This window comes from Taudactylus pleione, unplaced genomic scaffold, assembly GCF_031769625.1.
Source record: "Taudactylus pleione unplaced genomic scaffold, aTauple2 ptg000619l, whole genome shotgun sequence".
Classification (NCBI taxonomy): domain Eukaryota; kingdom Metazoa; phylum Chordata; class Amphibia; order Anura; family Myobatrachidae; genus Taudactylus; species Taudactylus pleione.
In genome coordinates this window covers 2,716,685-2,740,406 of record NW_028285021.1, presented here as the reverse complement: position 1 = coordinate 2,740,406, position 23,722 = coordinate 2,716,685, and the positions used below count along the sequence as shown (strand labels likewise).

At 48.2% G+C, this 23,722-nt stretch overlaps 1 protein-coding gene across 6 annotated transcripts in view; it reads right to left on the bottom strand.

The window, feature by feature from the left end:
* SYT7 (synaptotagmin 7) overlaps positions 1–23,722 on the bottom strand; it is a 412,892-nt gene that overhangs the window by 25,574 nt on the left and 363,596 nt on the right. For all 6 annotated transcript variants that reach the window (XM_088454514.1, XM_088454515.1, XM_088454517.1 and 3 more), the window contains one exon: positions 7,215–7,384. In XM_088454514.1, coding sequence (XP_088310640.1) covers positions 7,215–7,384 — 170 coding nt within the window. The remainder of the gene's footprint in view (positions 1–7,214; positions 7,385–23,722) is intronic.

Here is a 23,722-nt window from a genome sequence, read left to right as displayed (position 1 = left end):
GATTCAGAGCTGAATGCTCTGACCAGAGCGCTCGCTCTGAATCAGGGCCCTCCTACCTTTTTTTGGAGCGTCCTCATGGACGCACGCATAGCTGTGGGTTGCCACCCACAGCTATAGCGAGCGTCCATGATGATGGTCGCGATGGTCTTGACCATCGCGACCATCGGGCTTGCGACGGAGACCCTGCGGTAGGGTCTCGCTGCCGCAAGCCCTGGAGTGATTTTGGCTCTATCAGAGCCGAGAACACTCCCACTGACATCACTTGTGATGTCAGTGGGGCCAGCCCCAGACGGCAGGCGTTCCCACCAAAGGGGGCGTGCTGTCAATCAACATCGACAGCACGCCCCCTTTGGTGTGAGACCCGGAGCGATGGTGAGCCCGTCGCTCGCCGGGTCTCGCGCATGCGCACGACGGAGCTCCCTCCGTCGTGCGCATGCGCAGTGGGGAACATCGACCTGCTTGCGAGCATCCTGCCGCTCGCGAGCAGGTCTGAATGACCCCCACATTTCTTACACTCACCTCAGTAGTAACACATTTCTTACACTGACCTCAGTAGTAACACATTTCTTACTCTCACCTCTGTAGTACCACATTTCTTACTCTCACCTCTGTAGTAACACATTTCTTACTCTCACCTCTGTAGGAACACATTTCTTAAGCTGACCACATACTAGACCAACTTACATCCAACCAGCCAACTTGTTGATTGGTTGGAATGAACATCTGGTAACGTATGGGAGTAACTGATGATCAGCAATTTGCTCCTAAATGTCAGAAAACAGATGAAAATGGTCGTTCAGACAAGTTTGTTAAATGTTTGATCTAAACTATTTGTTCAAACAACAGTTTTGGTCCATTTTCCAGCTTTTGGGAGCAAATTGCTGATTGTATTCCTTACCAGATTTTCAATCCAACCAATCAACTAGTTGGGTGGTTGGACAGATAATCTTTAGTGTGTGGCCAGCTTTACACTCACCTCAGTAGTAACACATTTCTTACTCTCACCTCTGTAGGAACACACTTCTTACACTCACCTCTGTAGGAACACATTTCTTACACTCACCTCAGTAGTAACACATTTCTTACACTCACCTCAGTAGTAACACATTTCTTACACTCACCTCAGTAGTGACACATTTCTTACACTCACCTCTGTAGTGACACATTTCTTACTCTCACCTCTGTAGTGACACATTTCTTACTCTCACCTCTGTAGTGACACATTTCTTACTCTCACCTCTGTAGTGACACATTTCTTACTCTCACCTCTGTAGTGACACATTTCTTACTCTCACCTCTGTAGTGACACATTTCTTACTCTCACCTCTGTAGTGACACATTCCCTTCTCACCTCTGTAGTGACACATTCCCTTCTCACCTCTGTAATGACACATTCACACCTCACACCTGTAGTAACACATTCCCTTCTTACCTCTGTAGAAACACCACTCCCTTATCACCTCTGTAGTAACATATTCCCACCTAACCGCTGTAGTAACTGCCCCACAAAACTTGTAACACATTCCCACCTCACCTCTGTAGTAACACCCTCCTCCCCTCTGTATAACATATTTCCCACTCTCACCATTGTAGTAGCACATTCCTCCACACTCATCTCTGTAGCAACACACATTCCCTTACCTATGCAGTAACACATCCCCTCCAATTCACCTCTGTAGTAACACAGATTCCAACCACACTCACCTCTGTAGTACCACATCCCCCCTCACCTCTGTAGTACCACATCTCCCCTCACCTCTGTAGTACCACATCCCCCCTCACCTCTGTAGTACCACATCCCCCCTCACCTCTGTAGTACCACATCCCCCCTCACCTCTGTAGTACCACATCCCCCCTCACCTCTGTAGTACCACATCCCCCCTCACCTCTGTAGTACCACATTCCCCCTCACCTCTGTAGTACCACATTCCCCCTCACCTCTGTAGTACCACATTCCCCCTCACCTCTGTAGTACCACATTCCCCCTCACCTCTGTAGTACCACATTCCCCCTCACCTCTGTAGTACCACATTCCCCCTCACCTCTGTAGTACCACATTCCCCCTCACCTCTGTAGTACCACATTCCCCCTCACCTCTGTAGTACCACATCCCCCCCCTCACCTCTGTAGTACCACATCCCCCCCTCACCTCTGTAGTACCACATCCCCCCTCACCTCTGTAGTACCACAATCCCCCTCACCTCTGTAGTACCACATCCGCCCTCACCTCTGTAGTACCACATTCCCCCTCACCTCTGTAGTACCACATCCGCCCTCACCTCTGTAGTACCACATCCCCCCTCTCCTCAGTAGTACCACATTCCCTACAGATACCTGGTGCAATACAGGACAGACACACAACACTAGTGTCTCCATACCAAGTTTAGATGCTTTGTGTCCAGTTTCCTATAGGCTGCATAATATGTGATAGAGGGCTACATGTGGGCCTTGTGTGGTCTATTGGTGCTTTCACCCACTGCACTTACCCATTCTAAAGAACCTGTCATTCATATAATAATTGCAATGTGCGGTTTCAGAAGACGGGTAAGTAAAGTACCAAACCAGTTGTGATATGTAGTACCTATAGAATACCATATAGCAGCAGTGAATAATGGGATGATTTATTCTGTAATGTTGTGGAATATGATACCAGTTATATGTTTTGGTTTTGCATTGCCCCAAATTATTATTACTGTTCATTCTAGCACCCTGCACCTGTCACAACATGTCCATTTCCTCTTTCCTGCCTGGGGTATCGCTCTCTGCTCTGGTGCTTCTAGCACACTCAGCTGATGCAACAAACTGCTGAGATACAGACCAGAGTGTGTTAGAAGCACCAGAGCATTAAGCGACACCCCAGGCAGGAAAGAGGAACTGCACGGGCTGTGACAGGTGCAGGGGGCTAGAATGAACAGTAACAACAATAACAAACAACTTGAAGCATTTTCCCATGTACCACGGTTTAAATTAATTATATTTACACTTGTGAACCTGCTCCATTTGTAAATGGCTGATAATCGCACATAGAAATTAGAGTCCTCTGAAGTCCATTTATCTCTACAGTCACCTTTTCTCCATTTCTACACTGCAGATTCTGTATCCGATTCTTGTACCATCTTTTCCCAGCTGGTCTCTAGCTGAATAATACTCAGATTATTCTTTTTCTCTGCTACAAATCCCTCACCTGATATTGCTGTAACTGTGAATAATCCTATATTACTTCTAATCTTCATGATCTGCCTCACCTATAGCCTGCATCTCTCAGAAAGCTGTCTTATTTCAGTACAATTTTCATTTCTGTCATCCCCATACACAGCCTTTATTACTGCATATAAGCCTCAGCTCTTCCACTCTGTACTTACTGCTGTGGATTATGATGATTACTGTTATTCATGTTTGGGTAGTCAGGTAAAATAAAACACAAAGTTTTACTTGAACATTTTCAGCTTCAGGCCCATGTGGGCCTTAATCCAGCCCTGAGCGCAGCTATACAAAAATAAGTTTCGCTGGGATGTATTAAAAAATGCAGGAGCAGGTGTTCAAATAGGCTCATATGATCACTGTACTTCCAGGTTCGGGGGCTGACCGCGCTACTGTGCATGAGAGTCATTGGAACACACATGGGCGAGCGGCCATTTCTGGGAAGGGATCCTATGGATCCCTCTCCCAATAAATTTTGTGATCTGTAGTTCATACTGTAGGTTACAACGGCTATTGCCATCTGTAGAAGGAGTTAGGTACCATGGCCTATCTTCGGAATACCAAGCTCCAGAATGCAAGGTTCCTAAGTGTAGCCCATAGGTTAAGCTGCATACACACGTTACGATATCTATGAACGATAACAATACCGTTCAACGATATATAGTTCATATCGTTCATTTTTATGCAGTGTATAACCAACAAAGCGAGTTCCCACATGAATGATAATGATATCTATGATCGTCCGTACCTGCAGGCCAACTGGCACGATATTGTCAACTTTGCCTGTGCAGAGATGTGGCAGGATGACTTCACTGAAAGATATCTTTCAAGTCATTGGTGGTACAGACCGTACCGTGTGTATATGCAGCATTACAATAGCTAAAGCGGCCCATACACGGTGCTATCTGAAAACGTACGACACTACGGTACGTTTTCAAATTCAGCCCGATGCATCACATGCTGCTGTGAATGGTAAATGATGTGTCTTACAAGATGCTTCGTTTACCCATTTAACAGCATGACGGATCGCAGATCTTATGGTTTTTCCATAAGATCTACGATGCTGATGTACGACGACAGGGACGCGCAACGCCGACGTACAGCATGCCAAAACACACACACGATATGCACGATTGAGCGTTACGATCGATCGAAATCATGCATATCGTGTGTAAAATCGCCCCGTGTATGGGCCGCATAATGCGATGTGAAGATAGCATTAGCAACTGTAACACCTGTTCTTCCGCAAATATTTATTGATAAATATGCCCCTTACTATCTTATTGTAGTTTACCTACTTTCACCTAAAAACGAAATGTTTAGTTTTCAGTGGAGGTAGACTTTATTCTGTATGGGGATATAATAACTCATCATGTCCTACCAAGACAGAATTACCAACACAGCAATCCTCTCTTACATCCAGACAATCTAGTATACTAATCCGAGTTGGGTATGATATGTCGACAGTCATAATCAGTTCTGTAATAGGGCTCTATGCCGCCCTGGGCCGGTCACGCCTCTAAACCCGTTAGGTCACGACGTCACGCCTATGGGGGCAGGGCCGCCGGCAACGCTAAGTAGAGCACTGTTCAGAGCATCCAGGAGCCTACGGGCAACTCCACAGGCTGCAGGGTGGCTGCACAGAGCATCCCTTGGACCCACTGGACGGCTCTGCGGTACCTCTAGTGGCTGCAGGGTGCAGTTTGCGAGATCTGAGTTGCCGTTGCTATTTTTACTGCGTGCGGGATCGGATCACAGTCCTAGGCTGAGACACAACCCGAGAAACGCCTACGTTTGAGCCGCCACTCTCCCGTTACCTCCCCCAAACACTCCATGATTGTAAATCACACAGTGATGTGATTGCCGACAGTAATGAAAATTGACGCATACGCAGTGTGACTCCGATGCATCCACAGACCACTGATCACTCAACTGCGTAAACATCGGCAATGCGTCCATCTCTAAATCAGGGCTGTAGCCCGCAAACCTGACCGCATACCCTCGGTACATCCTTACTAAATGTAGATTACATGCTAATACCCGGTTGCTGACCAGTACATTTGGCTAAAGAGCAAACGGAGTGCAAATACACAAAAGATCCATCCGCAAAATTATACATCAGCCCTTAATAATGCAGATATAATAGGAGCTGGATTAAGCCTATAACCAAACTCACCTACCCCAATAATGTAATCATTTACAAGAGCACATTGAATCTCTCTCCTATGCTGAAAGCCTAATCTATAATATCATTAGCTACATACTGTATGAAACGTTTGCACATTTATTTATAAACTAGCTATTAGATGATGTTTAATGTATAGCAAGTTACAGTTTAGGTTTATTAGCCTTCAACAAACCATAAATCTGACCTTGAAACCAGCAGAATTCAGGTAAATGACAACTAGACAAATTTTAGGAAAAAGAAGTGAAAAGAAAAAAAACATACAATTCCATGTTGCGTAAGTGTGCACACCCCTAAACTAATACTGCTATTAAAACACTGTTTGCTTTTACTCAGGGCCGGCTTAAGCACCACATGGGCCTGGGGCTGAAAATGTTCAAGGGCCTGTACTGACAGGGGAGGAGCTGTAACTAGCTCTGTGGGTGTGGCAAGAGCCACGTGCATGTGTGCACTACCCATACACTATCAGCCCCATTGTCTCCATAAATACATAAAAAAAAAATGTATAATTTATCATTTTGTGAGAAAACTAGAAAAACAATTGTAATACTTATAATGTATGGATGACTGCGTGACCATCTAGGCAGCTGGTCATTATAATACTGAATATCGGCCAACCAATTTTTATGTGGAGGCCTGGAGATGAAGTTCCATCAGTCACATTGTTAATCTGGCCATGCTTTTATTATAGCAGTGAGCCTTTTGGAACAAGTCTCTGTCAACTTTGCACACCTGGACTCTCCTATTCTATCACACTCTTCCCTACAAAAAAAGGAAAATTAAATTATGAGGGAATCTCATGTGCACAGCCCTCTTTAGGTCATTCCATTAATGTTCAATGGGGTCGTTATTATGTGGGAAGGTGAAATTCCTCTTCACTTTTGAATTAAAGCCAAAAAGTCCAACCTTGGTCCCATCAGCGTCATGAGACATTTTCCCTCATGGTTTGGGGTGATTGTTTTTGGTTTTTTTTGCTACATTTCAATGAGTTTGGATGTTCTTTTTTGTGAGAATTGGTTTCTGCCTTCCCACCATACCCCATTGGCTAGACCTGTGCACAAGAGGAGATTGCTTTCACATAGAGGGAGTGACCAGTTCCCTGCAAGGATTCTGTAGCCCTTGTAGTCTTCCAGGTAATTCTTCTCCTCGCACTAGCAATGTTGTGCAACACTTTCTCCACTTCTCGATGGTAGTCTTCACAGTATTCTGTGGTACTTGTAATACCTTTGAACTTCTTGTATACCCTTCTTTTGATTGCTATATTTAAACAGTGAGATCCCTTAGATGTTTTGGAAACTGTGTGATGGTCATGGCTATCTTTAGAGCAAACTGCAAGGAAATTTTACAGGAACAGCTGATCGTTATTTCGGTTAATCAAAATCACTTTCATTGTTGGCAGGTGTATGCTAATTACCTTTGACGATGATTTTCAGTGTGATTGGATAACTCTACAGCTACAGCCTCATTATAAAACAGTGCGCACACTTATGCAACCAGCTTATTGTGGGTTTCTTATCTCACTTTTTATCCCTAAAAATTTAAATTTTTCTATACACTTAGGGGCCTATTTATCAACGAGTTTGATCATATGCAATGAGTGATAAAACTTGTTGCGTATGATAACGGTGCTCCAGCCAATCAGCTCCTAACTTCATCTGACAGTTGGGAGCTGATTGGCTGGAGCACCATTAATCATACGAAATTAGTTTTATCACTTGTTGCGTATGATAAAACTTGTTGTTAAAAAGGCCCCTTAAACTTTGTTGACTTCAAAGTCACATTATAGGTAGGTAAGTATAGGGGACATAATTATATAGATGCCTCTTACACTGCCATCGCTGCACGGTTTCAGCTCCTTCCAGAATGTCTGCATCTGCGTGAGGTCTAGCTTGTTAAGTGGCATTGATACTTCTCCGATCGGGTCATTACGGCTAAATCGATCATAGTCCAAGACTTGGAGATACAGGACTCTCTGCACCACTTTCTCATACGGGAATCCTGCAAAACAAGAGAGGCCCAATATTACTTTCTGCATGTTCCTGTGTGTCCAGGCCTAAGGGAAAATGTAGCCCCTGAGAACAGAATAATACTGTAGTGTCAATTTGTTTATTTCATATTCACCTACTCTCCAGGGAACGTCTGGGAGACTCACCATTTTTCGGGTAGTCCCTCGGACCTCCAGAAGAGTAGGTGGATCTCCTGCATCCTGTCTACCTCCTAGTGAAGTAGGCAGGATGGGAAGATAATAATGGGAATCTCGGGTCCATATGGAAGGGGCGAGGTCAATATGACACGATTTGCATCAGTTTAGCCCAGCGATTCACAGCACTTTGTCACGACAAGGGCATGGTCTAATGACCCAGAGCCCGTCCCATGAGTATTCATCTACATCTCCCCTCTGGGCTTCTATCGGAGAGGAGTAATTAAAATTTAGTAAGTACGGTTTCTATTTTTCCCGACGTATGAAACAAGAAAGATGGGCTTTCTGCTTAATATCACTGATACTATGAACACATTGGCTATAATGAATTCTTACTTACTGCAGATTATAAACCAATTAGCAGACCCAGACTTCAGTAAGACTCAAGATTGCAGGCTGAATACATTAATACTGGTCAAGGAACTAGGAGAATACTCTGATTTTAATTGAAACAGCAGCATAGGTAGTAGCCCTTATGACACAAAACCACAGAGTGCGTTAATAATGAAGTGACTTTATTTTTATGTCATTATCAGGATTGAGCCAGAAGTGACTATTTGTACTGTACAGTATATATATATATATATATATATATATATATATTGTACACAATATAAGGCAAATTATGTCACACTAATCCAAAAAATATGTTTTTTTTTCACCAGATAAACTGGTATATTTAAACTTTTCCTATAGTTTCTTCTATAAACCTGATCCCTGAGACAGCTGCCTAACGTTGCCCCATAAGAGAAGCAGTAGATAAGTGTAACAGTGATAACTTATAGTAATACTGAGATAAGAGCAGAAGAGTCACATGTTGCTGCCTCTCAGAACCATTAATAATGAATAGTAGGTAATGGCTTCTAAAGGAGGAGATCCATACTTACCGACATTTGGGCAGTCCCCTCTGGGAGAAGGCTGCCAGGTTGGTGCAGCAGGGAGGATAGGGGCGGTTTGAGCAGGTGGAGAGGGGGCGTGCCAACTAGATCGTGGCCCCGCCCACCGCTTTATAATGCATATATTACAGGTATTATAAAGCAGAGGGCTGGGCTAAATGACGCGATTCAGCGTAAATCGTGTCATCGCACCCCTGGGAGTGGCCGCCATTCCGGGGGACTTGCCCACTCGTGCTGGGGTGCCGGGAGCTGCACCCGATTTTCGGGAGGCTCCCGGCAGCCCAGGAGAATAGGAAAGTATGAGGAGATCTGGTACTATAAAGTGCACCAGAGGGGATACATGATTCACAATAACAGAGCAGTTACTTGAAAACTCATGTTGCTATCCCCCTTCCTACATTTCTGCAATCCATGATCCTCTAGTGCTAGGATCCCTGCCTGGGAGCAGGGGTGTAATTAGGTATTCGAAGGCCTCATAGCAAAAGTTTGTAAGGGCCCGTATGTACCACTCAATGGTTTTATATAACACATGTAACTATTACAAGGAAGATGGGCCCTTCTAAGCTCTGGGCTCCATAGCAGCTGCACCCCTTACACCTATGGTAGTTACACCCATGCATGGGAGTACAAGGGTGTTTTTCCTGTTATTGGGTACTAAAGTCAGTAACAACATTAGAGTGCTTTACACTGAGAGTTCAATGAATTCAGTTCATATGCCAACATAAAACATATAGTAATATAATCTTGTGGCTGACTTTTGAGCTCATTCAGACCTGTTCGCAAGCGGCCGCTCGCTCGTACGCGACCGATGTTAAGCAACCACGCATGTGCAGGCTTCGTTCTACACATGCGCAAACTACTCAGAACGGTCGGAATCCGCTCGCTCGCCCAGCAAAGACAGCCCAGTGTAATGAGTGACAGGAGAGGCCGTTTGTGGGTGGTAACAGGGGCAGGACACTAATAACAGGGGAGTGGAGGTGTGAATGCAGGTGTGCCTGAGTGTGTCAACGCCGTTTCAGAGGCGTGCATAATTAACAGGCAGCATCATAGTACACGTCACATGCCTGTTTTATACACTGAAGTCCTCGCAGTGCTTGCGGTAGGGTAAGGCAATCACAAGCGCTGCGATCGCTTCCGATTGTCCTCGATGTACCAATGTTTTAATACACTTCCTGGAGATGACGTGCGCTAGTGGGCATCTACATAAACTAATGGGCGTCTATAGACACAAAGTGATCGCTCGCCAATACAAAGTGGGCGTGCTTATGCCTTTCCGAGCGAGCGCCTGCCATGCCGTCACTTAGCCGAATATGCATACGCTGGGGGCGAGCGATCGCATCCAGCGAGCGGGTCTGAATCAGGTCCTTTTTCTTCCAACTGTACTGCATTAGGATTCCAGGAGAGAATAATTATGGCTCGCAAAGCTAGAAATACAGCCAGTCTCAGACCAGCGCCTTCCTCTCAACACATGTTTGCTCCAATGTCAGACCAATGTATTCGGCTCAGCATATGGTCAATGTATATTAACACAATTAGATATTGAGCAGGTGCCAGATCTTGGTAAAGGAAGTGCAGAAGAATGAATGCATAAACTGCTGTGAATTTTTAAAGCCTGGGAACTGAAGAATATTCGGGAAATAAGAAAATGGCTCCATTTGCAGAGCAAATATAGCAATCATCCTGGATTTCAGGAACCTGATCTCCTGAGGAGTAAAAGAATTGAGTTGCATTTGCCACTGGTAAACAGTATACACCAGTGTATCTGACCGCAGATCATCTATAAATGACTTGGCACTTCCATAATGATGACCAGAGTAGAGCGGGGACTGACAAGGTGAAAGGAATAAGTCATTTTCAAATAATGATTCCTGAAAGCTGTCCTGTTGGGTTTTTTTATTTTGTGATTTGTCACCTGTTTGTTTTTGGTGTGCGTGTTACACTAAGGGCTCTATTTACCATTGGTCGGTCGGTGGCTGTGCTCCGTCCCTGCATGTCGCAGCAATGGGTGTGGTGTATTAGGTCAACAGTGCTCATGTCAACATGAGAATGTATTTATGGTCGAACTACCGACATGCGTAGCATTTTGACAGTGACCAGGTCGACATTATCATGTCAGGTGCATAAATATTGGGACATTGACAGAATTTTCATATTTTGGCCTCTATTCACCACCACAATGGCTTTGAAATGAAACAAACAAGATGTGCTTTAACTGCAGACTTTCAGATTTAATTTGAGGGTAATTACATCCAAATCAGGTGAACGGTGTAGGAATTACAACAGTTTCAATATGTGCCTCCCACTTTTTAAGGGGCCAAAAGTAATGGGACTATCAACTCAAAAGCTATTTCATGGACAGGTGTGGGCTATTCCCTCGTTATTTCATTATCAATTAAGCAGGTAAAAGGTCTGGAGTTGATTCTAGGTGTGACATTTGCATTTGGAATCAGTTGCTGTCGACTCTCAATATGAGATCCAAAGAGCTGTCACTATCAGGGAAGCAAGCCATCATTAGGCTGAAAAATCAAAACAAACCCATCAGAGAGATAGCAAAAACATTAGGTGTGGCCAAATCAACTGTTTGGAACATTCTTAAAAAGAAAGAACGCACCGGAGAGCTCAGCAACACCAAAAGACCCGGAAGACCACGGAAAACAACTGTGGTGGATGACAGAAGAATTATTTCCCTGGTGAAGAAAAACCCAGGGCCGGTTCTATGGTCACGCATGGTACGCGGCCGCGTAAGGCGCCACATAGTGAAGGGCGCCGCGGCCGCGACCATGCAGATTTCAGTGGTGCAGACTGTGTCTCTGTGACACAGTCTGCACCACGTGTGTAACGCTGACCGGACGGAGTTCGGTCAGCGCTACACAGTGCCAAACACACAGCCGCCGGAGCCGGCAACTGTGTGTTTGTTTCAGCAGCTGATGAGAGTCTGTCAGACTCTCATCGGCTGCTGTAGCTCCCACTGCGGGAGCCATCTTCCGGCTCCCGCAGTGGGTAATGGGAGAGACGTCGTCATGACAACGTCTCTCCCATAATGCAAAGCGGCCCTGGAGAATGGTCGGGAGTAGCGGATATCGGCGGCGGGAGCAGGTAAGTGTTTTTTTGTTTGTTTTTTTTTATAACGTGTCTCTCTACTGGGGGGGGGATACAAGGGGGGATTACTACTGGGGGCACTTGAAGGGGGGATTACTACTGGAGCACTTGAAGGGGGGGATTACTACTGGGGGCACTTGAAGGGGGGATTACTACTGGGGCACTTGAAGGGGGGATTACTACTGAGGGTACTTGAAGGGGGGATTACTACTGGGGGAACTTTGAAAGGGGATTACATGGGGCACTAGAAGGGAGGATTACTACTGGGGCACTTGAAGGGGGATTACTACTGGGGGCACTTGAAGGGGGGGATTACTACTGGGGGCACAGGAAGGGGGGGATTACTACTGGGGGCACTTGAAAGGGGGATTACTACTGGGGCACTTGAAGGGGGGATTACTACTGGGGCACTTGAAGGGGGGATTACTACTGGGGGTACTTGAAGGGGGGATTACTACTGGGGGAACTTTGAAGGGGGATTACAGGGGGCACTAGAAGAGAGGATTACTACTGGGGCACTTGAAGGGGGATTACTACTGGGGGCACTTGAAGGGGGGGATTACTACTGGGGGCACAGGAAGGGGGGATTACTACTGGGGGCACTTGAAGGGGGGGATTACTACTGGGGGCACAGGAAGGGGGGATTACTACTGGGGCACTTGAAGGGGGATTACTACTGGGGGTACTTGAAGGGGGGATTACTACTGGGGGAATTTGAAGGGGGGATTACTACTGGGGGCATTAGAAGGGGGGACTACTGGGGGCACTTGAAGGGGGGATTACTATTGGGGGCACTACTACTGGGGGCACTTGAAGGGGGGCTACTACTGGGGGCACTTGAAGGGAGGATTACTACTGGGGGGGACTACTACTGGGGGCACTACATGGGGGGGAAACCTCCACAGGGGGCACAACAATGGGGGGACTACTACAAGGGGGGACTACTACTGGGGGCACTGTATAAGCTTACTAATGGGGGCACAAGGGGCACTGCACAGGGGGGACCACTACCGCGGGCACTGCATAGGGGGGGCGCCAAAAAACCTACTCGCTTACCAAAAAATTTGGGCTAGGGCCGGCCCTGGAAAAACCCCTTCACAGTTGGCCAATCAAGAACACTCTCCAGGAGGTAGGTGTATATGTGTCAAAGTCAACAATCAAGAGAAGACTTCACAAGAGTGAATATAGAGGGTTCACCACAAGATGTAAACCATTGGTGAGCCTCAAAAACAGTTTGTTTGTTTCATAGCAAAGCCTAACCCTAACTCCTCTGCCCCCACAGCCTAACCCTAACTCCTCTGCCCTCGCAGCCTAACCCTAACTCCTCTGCCCCCCCAGCCTAACCTTAACTCCTCTGCCCCCGCAGCCTAACCCTAACTCCTCTGCCCCCGCAGCCTAACCCTAACTCCTCTGCCCCCGCAGCCTAACCCTAACTCCTCTGCCCCCGCAGCCTAACCCTAACTCCTCTGCCCCCACAGCCTAGCCCTAACTCCTCTGCCCCCGCAGCCTAACCCTAACTCCTCTGCCCCCGCAGCCTAACCCTAACTCCTCTGCCCCCGCAGCCTAACCCTAACCCTCCCGGCGGTGCCTATCCACAATTGCCTCCCTTTATACTGCTGTTCCCGGGAGATGCCCGGGCAAGACAAGCAGAAGGGTGGCGACGGGGGCGAGGCCTGATCATTTGCGTCATTAAGCCCCACAGCAAAGTGCCGCGATTGGCTCAAATTTAAATAGGCGGAGCCAAATTACGCAAATTATTAAGAATCACATCATTAAACCCCGCCCCCTGTACGTAGACCCGCAATCGTCATGGAAATTCTGCCCACTTCACTAGGAAGTGGGCAGAATGCGGGAGAAGTGCCTACTCTACCGGGGGTCCGGGGGGTTACCCGAAAAATTGGGAGCCTCCCGAGAATTCTGGGAGGGTAGGCATGTATGCGCCTATCCCTAACCGTCAGCGTTCTGAGAATGTTGACATTTCACATAGTGGCATTTCAGGTGTTGACATTGTGAAGATCTGTACATCTGAGAATGTAGTGGTGAACCATGCCGACATTGTGGTGTCGATATTATGAATGTCCATGTGACTGGATACCCGCAGCAATATAGAATGCAATTTATCAATCTTAGATTTATGAATGAATGAATGATATTCTTGTTATCACTCTCCAACCAATCAGCTCCTGTCATGTGTATGAAAAAATGACAGTTAGGAGCTGATTGGGTGGAGCACCATTTAAGATTAGTAACGAGTGATAATAAGAATATCACTCCTTGATAAATCTGGGCTTCGGATGGAGGTGGTCTCCCTGTCCCTTAAACCTAGCGTTACATAGAGATAGGAACTAGGCTTTTCGCCAGTTGATAAGCTGTGGGATAATTTGGCAACTTTGTCCTGCTCGGAAGGCTTGGAAGTATGTCCCTTTCAATGCTGCTCTGCATGGGGTGCACAGCATACAAAAGGCTATTTCAGTGGAGGAGAATGGGATAAGGGTTTGTCGAGTGCGTCGGAAGTGAGGGACACACCTACATGGCATGTAACCTATACTTGCCTACTGTCCCGCAAGAGCTTGGATGCTCCCAAAAATCGTGTGGCACTCCTGCCACCAGCCCCTAGCCGCCTACTTACTTGGTGAAGTGGGCATGCCGGGCAGCAGATGACGCGATTCATGCTGAATCACGTCATCGTATCCAGTTGAGGAGAGAGCTGGTCCGGGGGGGAAGGGGGCGTGACCTAATCACAAGAGGCGTGACCACAAAAACATTTTTTTTTGCAGCGGCACGAATCTGCGTTCTCGGGAGGGGTGTGCTGTGAGCCCCTCAGCCCAGCGCAAAGGCAGGGGAGGCACGATCAGTGTGATCACTCCCCCTCCCCCCCCACCGGCAGAGGAGACTGCTGCTGCTGCTGCGCGAGCAATCTCCCAGTGCAGTGCAGCCCAGCACACACGCTGCTATGTGCTGGGCTGCCTGTGAGGTAAGAAGGAGGGGGAGCGGCATCAGCCTTGGTAATTAGTACCCACCCCCTCCTTCTCGGCACCCACTGCACTATGCTGGTAATCTCTGCATTGTATAGTGGGGGTGTGGCTGTGATATACTACCACGCCTCCTATACTACTCGACGCCCCTGAATCCCCCCCCAATGTCGAGCCACTCCAAAGTCGGCACCCAAAAAAAAACAGTAAAACAACAAAAGCAGGAAACACTAGGCAGAGTAAAAGGTTATGAGGCTAAACAAATGAAAAGGCAGCTGCGGGCAAGCCAGGAAAACTTGTACATACAGGTACACAAAAGGACCAATAAGCTGTAGGTGGGGAAAAAACAATGAGACTCCAATTCAGAGAAAAGTAATAACAAAGACCCAGCAGAGGCAATAAAGAGTAAAACCGATGCTCCTCAGATTTCCAGATCCAAGAGCATACTGCCCCCCAGCCGTCCCTGACCTTTAACACCAGAGCTTAGCTCCCTATTCCCCTGTCCTATTGTTATCCCACTGGCCATTTCCATTTCCCTCCCATTGCATCCAATATCCAACACCCGTCTATTACATGGAGGATGTCGGGCCCACCCTCAGAGCTTCTAGTTGCATGGAATGTGTATGGTGATACATTCCCAGAACTGCAGATACTGTTTACAAGATTGAGATTCTGAACTGCAGTGCCGAATAATAATCAGGGCAGTCGGGGTTGTTGCCCTGGGGTGCCCATACACGGGGAGCTCCACATGCAGCTACATCACCAGCGTTGGGGGTACTGTGTGTCATAATGTGAACTGGGGACACTACAGTGTTTTTCACACACTATATATATATAATATTTATGCACCTGACTATATATATATATATATATATATATATATATATATAGTCAGGTGCATAAATATTGGGACTTGACAGAATTTTCATATTTGGGCATCTATTCACCACCACAATGGCTTTGAAATGAAACAAACAAGATGTGCTTTAACTGCAGACTTTCAGATTTAATTTGAGGGCAATTACATCCAAATCAGGTGAATGGTGTAGGAATTACAACGGTTTCAATATGTGCCTCTCACTTTTTAAGGGGCCAAAAGTAATGGGACTATCAACTCCAAAGCTATTTCATGGATAGGTGTGGGCTATTCCCTCGTTATTTCATTATCAATTAAGCAGGTAAAGGTCTGGAGCTGATTCTAGGTGTGACATTTGCATTTGGAATCAGTTGCTGTCGACTCTCAATATGAGATCCAAAGAGCTGTCACTATCAGTGAAGCAAGCCAACATTAGGCTTAAAAATCAAAACAAACCCATCAGAGAGATAGCAAAAACATTAGGTGTGGCCAAATCAACTGTTTGGAACATTCTTAAAAAGAAAGAACACACCGGAGAGCTCAGCAACACCAAAAGACCCGGAAGACCACGGAAAACAACTGTGGTGGATGACAGAAGAATTATTTCCCTGGTGAAGAAAAACCCCTTCACAACAGTTGGCCAAATCAAGAACACTCTCCAGGAGGTAGGTGTATATGTGTCAAAGTCAACAATCAAGAGAAGACTTCACATGAATGAATATAGAGGGTTCACCACAAGATGTAAACCATTGGTGAGCCTCAACGGCGCTTCACAGTGCAGATGGACAATGACCCGAAGCATACTGCAAAAGCAACCAAAGAGTTTTTTAAGGCTAAAAAGTGGAATGTTATGCAATGGCCAAGTCAATCCCCTGACCTGAATCCGATTGAGCATGCATTTCACTTGATGAAGACAAAACTGAAGGGAAAATGCCCCAAGAACAAGCAGGAACTGAAGACATTTGCAGTAGAGGCCTGGCAGAGCATCACCACCGTCTGGTGATGTCTATGCATTCCAGCGTCTGGTGATGTCTATGCGTTCCAGACTTCAGCGTCTGGTGATGTCTATGCGTTCCAGACTTCAGGCTCTAATTGCCTGCAAAGGATTTGCAACAAAGTATTAAAAAGTGAAAGTTAGATTTAGCATTGTTTAGTTTGTCCCATTACTTTTGGCCCCTTAAAAAGTGGGAGGCACATATAGAAACCGTTGTAATTCCCACACCGTTCACCTGATTTGGATATAATTACCCTGAAATTAAATCTGAAAGTCTGCAGTTAAAGCACATCTTGTTTGTTTCATTTCAAAGCCATTGTGGTGGTGAATAGAGGCCAAAATATGAAAATTCTGTCAATGGGCCTGATTCAGAGCCGTTCGCTATTTGCGGTCGTTCGTTCAAAAACAAGGGGTGGCTATTCAAATGATCCGTTCGCAAATTGCAGTCTGTTCACACCTCTAAGTCTGAACGAGCGAGCAAAACATACGCTCGTTTATTTGTTAAAAACGCCCCCTGGCCGCTCGCACCATACGTCATGTCCGCTATTTATTAGATTAATCGAGTACATCGACCAGCGTATGAACTGCTCGCTATTCTTGTGGTTGGTTTTTGCTACCACAATCTTGCGAGCAGTTCTGGGTATAAAATAACCCAGTGACGTGGTCAATGACGCTGCTGTATTAATTATGCACACCCATAAAACGCCCGTTTTGACCTTTAAGCACGCCTGCGTTCTGATCTCCACTCCCCGTTTTCAAGCACCTTCCCCTGTTACCACCCACATACGCCTCATTCTGTCACTCAAAATAGCAGGCATTCGCTATATTGCGAGCACATGAATTTCGGCTGCACTGACTGGTTCGCACATGCGTATAACGATCCGTACGCATGCGCAGATGTGTGAACATCGCTCGGAACGAGCGTACTGCCGCTAGCGAGTGGCTCTGAATGAGGGCCAATGTCCCAATATTTATGCACCTGACTGTATATATACACACACAGAAAGTGCTGTTTCTGAAATAGTAAATGTTATTAATAAATATTCATAAAAACCCAAAACACTTCTGTATCTAAGAACTGGTGACAAGTGTCTCAGGAAAAAAAAGTGCTTAGGTTCCATACAAACTGGCATTAATATTATGAGATTGTCATGTGTTTATAACACTTATTACACAGCTGTGAAACTGAATATTATTGTGAAGCTGTAACTATTTGCGTTATTACAGGTGTTTGATATCTGTAACGCTATACGTATGTTCCATTTCAGTGTGCTTACTGCATTATAACACAGTTGAAAACTGTACAATCAACTGTAATTGCCAAGTAGAGACACATATGAAAGGTGTACAGTATGTGTTTAATATGATGTTTTAGCCGGCATGCGCACAGAGCCGCAGTTGAGAAGGAGCATGGTATCAGCAATGTATAGGAAACGTGCAGGGTATTCCCGTGCAATGACTGGGAGGTGGCGATTCAGACGCACCAAGATGGTCCGTCTTATGGGCGTGCTATGGGAGTGCAGGCAGCAGGCGTGTCGCTGTAGCGTTTCTGAACTTAGACGCACAATCGTTCACATTGGAGGCCATACTCTGATGAAGCTATGGGGCTGGTGCTGGTATTGATGGTGGGACCGATGGTGCCGTCATGCTGGGAGTGGGTGACTCAGTCCTTACACAGTCACACGCATGGCTGTACACTAGGTAAGGGCTTGTAGTGGCATTTGCATAAGTCACACAAAGTCACAAAGATACAGATGCAACTCAGAATCAGCCCCTAGTTATCAACACTGCACAGCTAAAGACAATGGATCCCATCTGATTAACCGTAAACATATTGGGGCTCATGCAGAATTGGACGGGATTTGCGTCTAAATCGTAGTCAAAAAAGGCAGCCCAGAAAAAGGCGCAGCTTGGCAATGATAACATAGGCGCAAGGCAGAGGCGAGCTGGGCCGGGGGGCAGGGTGCCATGTGTCCCCCGGGCAGCAGCGCCATGCGGGCTGCGGGCAGTCTGTGTCTCTGTGACACAACTGCCTGCACCGTGCATGTAGCGCTGACCGAACGGAGTTCGGTCAGCGCTACACAGTGACTGACAAACACACAGCCACCGGCGCCGACAGCTGTGTGTTTGTTTTGAGTGGCAGCCAATGAGAGTCTGTCAGACTGTCACTGATTGCTGCTGTGCCCACTGCCGGGGCCGCTCCATCTTCCGGCTCCTGCAGTGGGTAATGACGTCTCTCCCATAATGCAGAGCGGGCCGGCCTGGGAGGACAGACGAAGGAGCGGATGGCGGCGGCGGGAGCGGGGATTCAGGTAAGTGTTTATTTTTTTTTATGTGTGTCTACTGGGGGGGAGAGGCGGGCACTACAAGGGGGGGAGACCACTACTGGGGGCCCTACAAGAAGGGAGACCACTACTGGGGCACTACAGGGGGGGTAGGGGACTACTACTATGGTCACTACAAGGGGGGAGACCACTACTGGGGGCCCTACAAGGGGGAGGACTACTACTGGCAGCACTGCAAGGGGGAGTCCACTACTGGGGACTACTACTGGGGGCACTACAGGGGGGGACTACTACTAGGGGCACTACAAAGGGGAGGGGACTACTACTAGGGGCACTGCATAGGAGGGAGGGGACTACCACTGGGGCCACTGCATAGGGGGGAGGGGACTACCACTGGGGGCACTGCATTGTGGGACCGCTGCTGGTGGCTCTATATAAAGGGCGATACTGGGGGTACTGCATAGGGGGGAGACTATAACTGGGGCCACTATTTAAGGGGCACTGCATAAGGGTTACCACTATTGGGGGCACTGCATGGGGGGTGGACTGCTAATGGGGGCACTATATAAGGATCACTGTACAGTGGGCACTATATAAGGGGCTTACTACTGGGGGCACAAGGGGCACTGCACAGGGGGGGACCACTACTGGGGGCACTGTATAAGAGGCTTACTACTGGGGGCACAAGGGGCACTGCATAGGGGGGACCACTACTGGGGGCACTGTATAAGGGGCACTGCATAGGGGGGGATCACTACTGGGGACACTACTGGAGGCCTGCATAAGGGGGTCCGCTCCGGGGGCACTGCATATGGGCACCACTACAGGAGGCTGCCCCTAATCTTTATTTTTACTTGACATTAATCCCATATGGACCTGCCCCCTCCCTGGAACACTTGAGGGGGGGGGGGTGCTACAGGCTACACGCTACTTCCCTGCCAGGGCCGCTTGCATGTATTTGCCCCCCAGGCTAAATGTTGCCAGCCAGCCCCTGGCGCAAGGCCATAGAGAAATGCGATGGGCCCATACTCTGCGATCACCCCCACCTGTAGCCTCCTCTCTGTGCACTATGGCTGGCCGCACCTGTATAGCACCTGCAGCGGCACATCGGGCGTAGCGAGGAGAATGCTGCATCATTGGTCTCACTCTTACACTGCCTGATGTGCCACTGCGCTGCTATACAGGAGCGGCCAGCGGTTGTGGGCAGAGCAGTGGGGGGGAGGGGTCGGCGACCAGGGCCCTCGCGTAAGTAGTACCCACTCCCACCATCTCTCTGCACCCCTGCTATGTGCCTCCTTTAATCCTGGAGGCTACAGTTATATATGCGCCTGGGTGACAGGTTTGGCAAAATGCTAGTAGTAAATATTGAAATTACTGTAGACAATTCATAAACTATACAGAACCAGTCCTCATAGGCAAACGCAGGGGGGGTTTCCGTCTGCCTGGAAACCCCCCCTCCCCAGCCCACACCATGACCACAATAGAAAATAATAATATAATAGATTGTTACTAGTGCTGCATGTTCTTCTCAGTATCACAAATTAAATAATTAGCACCACCTGTGGATGTTTTAACATGTATCAGCCAATAATAAATAACCTGTGCACCAACTAGAACATCTGGAAAACATGCACTGTTAGAGATGCACTGCTATAGAGCCCAATATGTATATATACAGTATGTCTAGGGCAGTGCTAGGTTCTTCTGCTGCTCCTCCAGGCTCCCAGACTTGCTCCTATAGTCTGGAATGATGCTCACGTCTAAAATAAATACATCTAGCTCAGGCAGGATCGCTTCCTGGCGCATATAATGGCTTACTGTGATTGCTGGTCCTGTATATGCTGGAATTATTACACACAATACACTTTGTATGACGCATATTAAAACAAGAGATATGGTAAGAACTTACCTTTGTTATCTCTGTTTCTACGAAGTCCATAGGGTCCACAGGGTGACCTTGGGGTATAGCTGGATCCTGGATCCTCGGGCACCACGGAGTTAAAGCTTTCAGCTGCTCCCAGGATGCACTTGGGTCCAACCTCCCCTATACCCCGCCCCCGAGCCACAGGCACCTCAGTTGGTAAGCAGCCCAGGTCGGAGGAGGAGACGAAACAGAGAGAAGGAAGACTGGAACACACAAGAACCATACTCACAGAAATGGGAGACGGAAAACCGGTGACCAGTCACAGAGCCCATATGAAGCCAGGTGCGTCAGGGCGGGTGCCCTGTGGACCCTATGGACTTCGTAGAAACAGAGATAACAAAGGTAAGTTCTTACCATATCTCTTGTTTTCTACTTCAGGGTCCATAGGGGTCCACAGGGTGACCTTGAGGATGTCCCAAAGCAGTCCAACTAAGGGCGGGGACGCTCCTGTGCTGATAGGAGAACCCGGCGCCCAAAGGATGCATCCTAAGAGGCAAAGGTGTCAAACGCATAGAACCTCAAAAAGGTCTGAATGGAAGACCAGGTGGCCGCCTTACAGAGCTGAATAGCAGAGGCGCCACGGCTAGCAGCCCAAGAAGGGCCCACAGACCGAGTGGAATGAGCCTTAACAGAGGCTGGAACAGGTAAACCCTCCTGCATATAAGCCTCAATAATAACAGAACGAAGCCAACGGGCTAGAGTCTGTTTGTTGGCAGGCCAACCCCTCTTGTGAAAACCAAAGAGGATAAACAAAGAATCCGACTTCCTCACAGAACTAGTCCGGTCCACATAAACCTGGAGTGCACGGACAACGTCTAAGGAAGCCTCCCCAGCCGAAAGATCAGGCGACTGAAAGGCTGGTACAACAATTTCCTGATTAATGTGGAACCTGGAAACCACCTTAATCAGGAACTCAGGACGAGTGCGAAGCACCGCTCTGTCCTGATGAAAATCAGAAAAGGGGGATGACAAGAAAGCGCCCCCAAATCTGAAACCCTCCTGGCAGAAGCAATTGCCAAGAGGAAAACAGTTTTAAAAGTTAGCCACTTGAACTCCACTGACTCCAAGGGCTCAAAAGGCGGACCCTGTAAGGCCCGAAGAACCACCGCCAAATCCCACGGGGCCACAGGTGGCACAAAGGGAGGCTGGATTCTCAAAACTCCCTGGAAAAAGGTGTGTACGTCTGGCATAGCAGCGATCCTGCGCTGGAACCACACCGACAGAGCAGACACGTGCACCTTCAGCGAAGAAAGACGTAATCCTAAGTCCAAACCCGACTGAAGGAAAGCCAGAATACGCGAAACCCGGAACACCTGGGGATCATAGTTTCTGGCCTCGCACCACTGAAAGAAAGTGTGCCACACTCTGTGATAGATCCTCGCGGAAGCAGGCTTGCGCGCCCTCAGCATGGTGGTAATAACGGAGCTAGAAAAGCCCCGAGATCTCAGGACGGCTGTCTCAAGAGCCACGCCGTCAAAGATAGTCGACCCAGATCCGGGTGAAGACAGGGCCCCTGAGACAACAGGTCCCGCCGTTGAGGTAGGAGGTACGGAGCGTCGATGGACAGGCTCCGCAGATCGGAGTACCACGGCCTTCTGGGCCACGCTGGGGCCACCAGGATCAGTGTGCCTCCGTCCTGTTTGAACTTGCGCAGGACCCGAGGCAGCAGAGATATCGGAGGGAACAAGTAAGCCAGTTGAAACAGCCATTTCACCGACAGCGCGTCTATCAGACTTGCGCCTGCGTCCCTTGTCCTTGACCCGTACACAGGCAGCTTGTGATTGTGATGGGACGCCATCAGGTCCAGCTCTGGCAGCCCCCACTTGTCCACGAGTAGTTGGAATACCTCTGGATGAAGCGACCATTCCCCGGGATGCACGTCGTAACGACTGAGGAAGTCTGCCTCCCAAATGAGGACTCCTGGGATGAAAACTGCAGAGAGAGCTGGAAGATAGCGCTCCGCCCAAGCCAGGACGCGGGGCACCTCCGACATCGCAGCTCGACTGCGAGTCCCTCCCTGGTGATTGATGTACGCCACCGTGGTGGCGTCGTCTGACTGCACCTGAACGGCCCTTCCGTGAAGAGCGGTGCCGGACAACTGCAGGGCTCTGTATACTGCCCGCAGTTCCAGGATGTTGATGGGAAGAAGTGCTTCCTCCGCCGACCAACGACCCTGAAGTGACAAGGAGCCTGTCACCGCCCCCCAACCCCGGAGACTGGCATCTGTCGTGAGCAGAACCCATTCCGGGATCCAAAAGGGGCGCCCCTCTAGGAGATGAGCTATCTGCAGCCACCAGGCTAGGGACAGACGCACCTCCGAGGACAACACCAGCATCTGAGAGCGGATCCTGTGTGGCAATCCGTTCCATTCCGAAAGAATCAGCCCCTGCAGGGGCCTGGAATGGAACTGGGCAAACTCCACCATGTCGAATGCCGACACCATGGACCCCAAAACTCTCATCGCTGAGTGCACCGACACTCTGCCACTGCTCAGACAACTGTGAATCCGCAGCTGTAAGGAGGAGATCTTCTCTGGAGTCAGAAAAATCCGTTGCTGACGAGAGTCCAGCAGGGCCCCCAAATGAACCATCCGCTGTGATGGGATGAGGGAGGACTTCTTCCAGTTGATCAACCAGCCGTGCACCTGTAGACAAGCGACCGTCAGGTGGAGATGCTGGATCAGTACCTCCGGGGAGCTTGCCAGCAAGAGGAGGTCGTCTAGATACGGTAGCAACCGTATTCCCTGGCTCCGAAGATGAGCCGCCATGACCGCCATCACCTTGGTAAATACCCTTGGTGCCGTGGAGAGACCAAAGGGTAGAGCCCTGAATTGGTAGTGGTTGTGGAGAATAGCAAACCGCAGAAACCGTTGGTGCGATGTTGCTATAGGCACATGGAGGTAGGCGTCCTGGATATCCAGGGAGACCATATAGTCCCCTGGTTCCATCGCCAGAATGATGGAACGCAAAGTTAACATCCTGAATTTGGGAACCCTGAGAAACCTGGTCAGGGACTTCAAATTGAGGATGGGGCGATGAGAGCCATTGGGTTTCTGCACCAGAAACAGCGTAGAGTAATACCCCATCCCACGTTGAGACTGTGGCACGGGT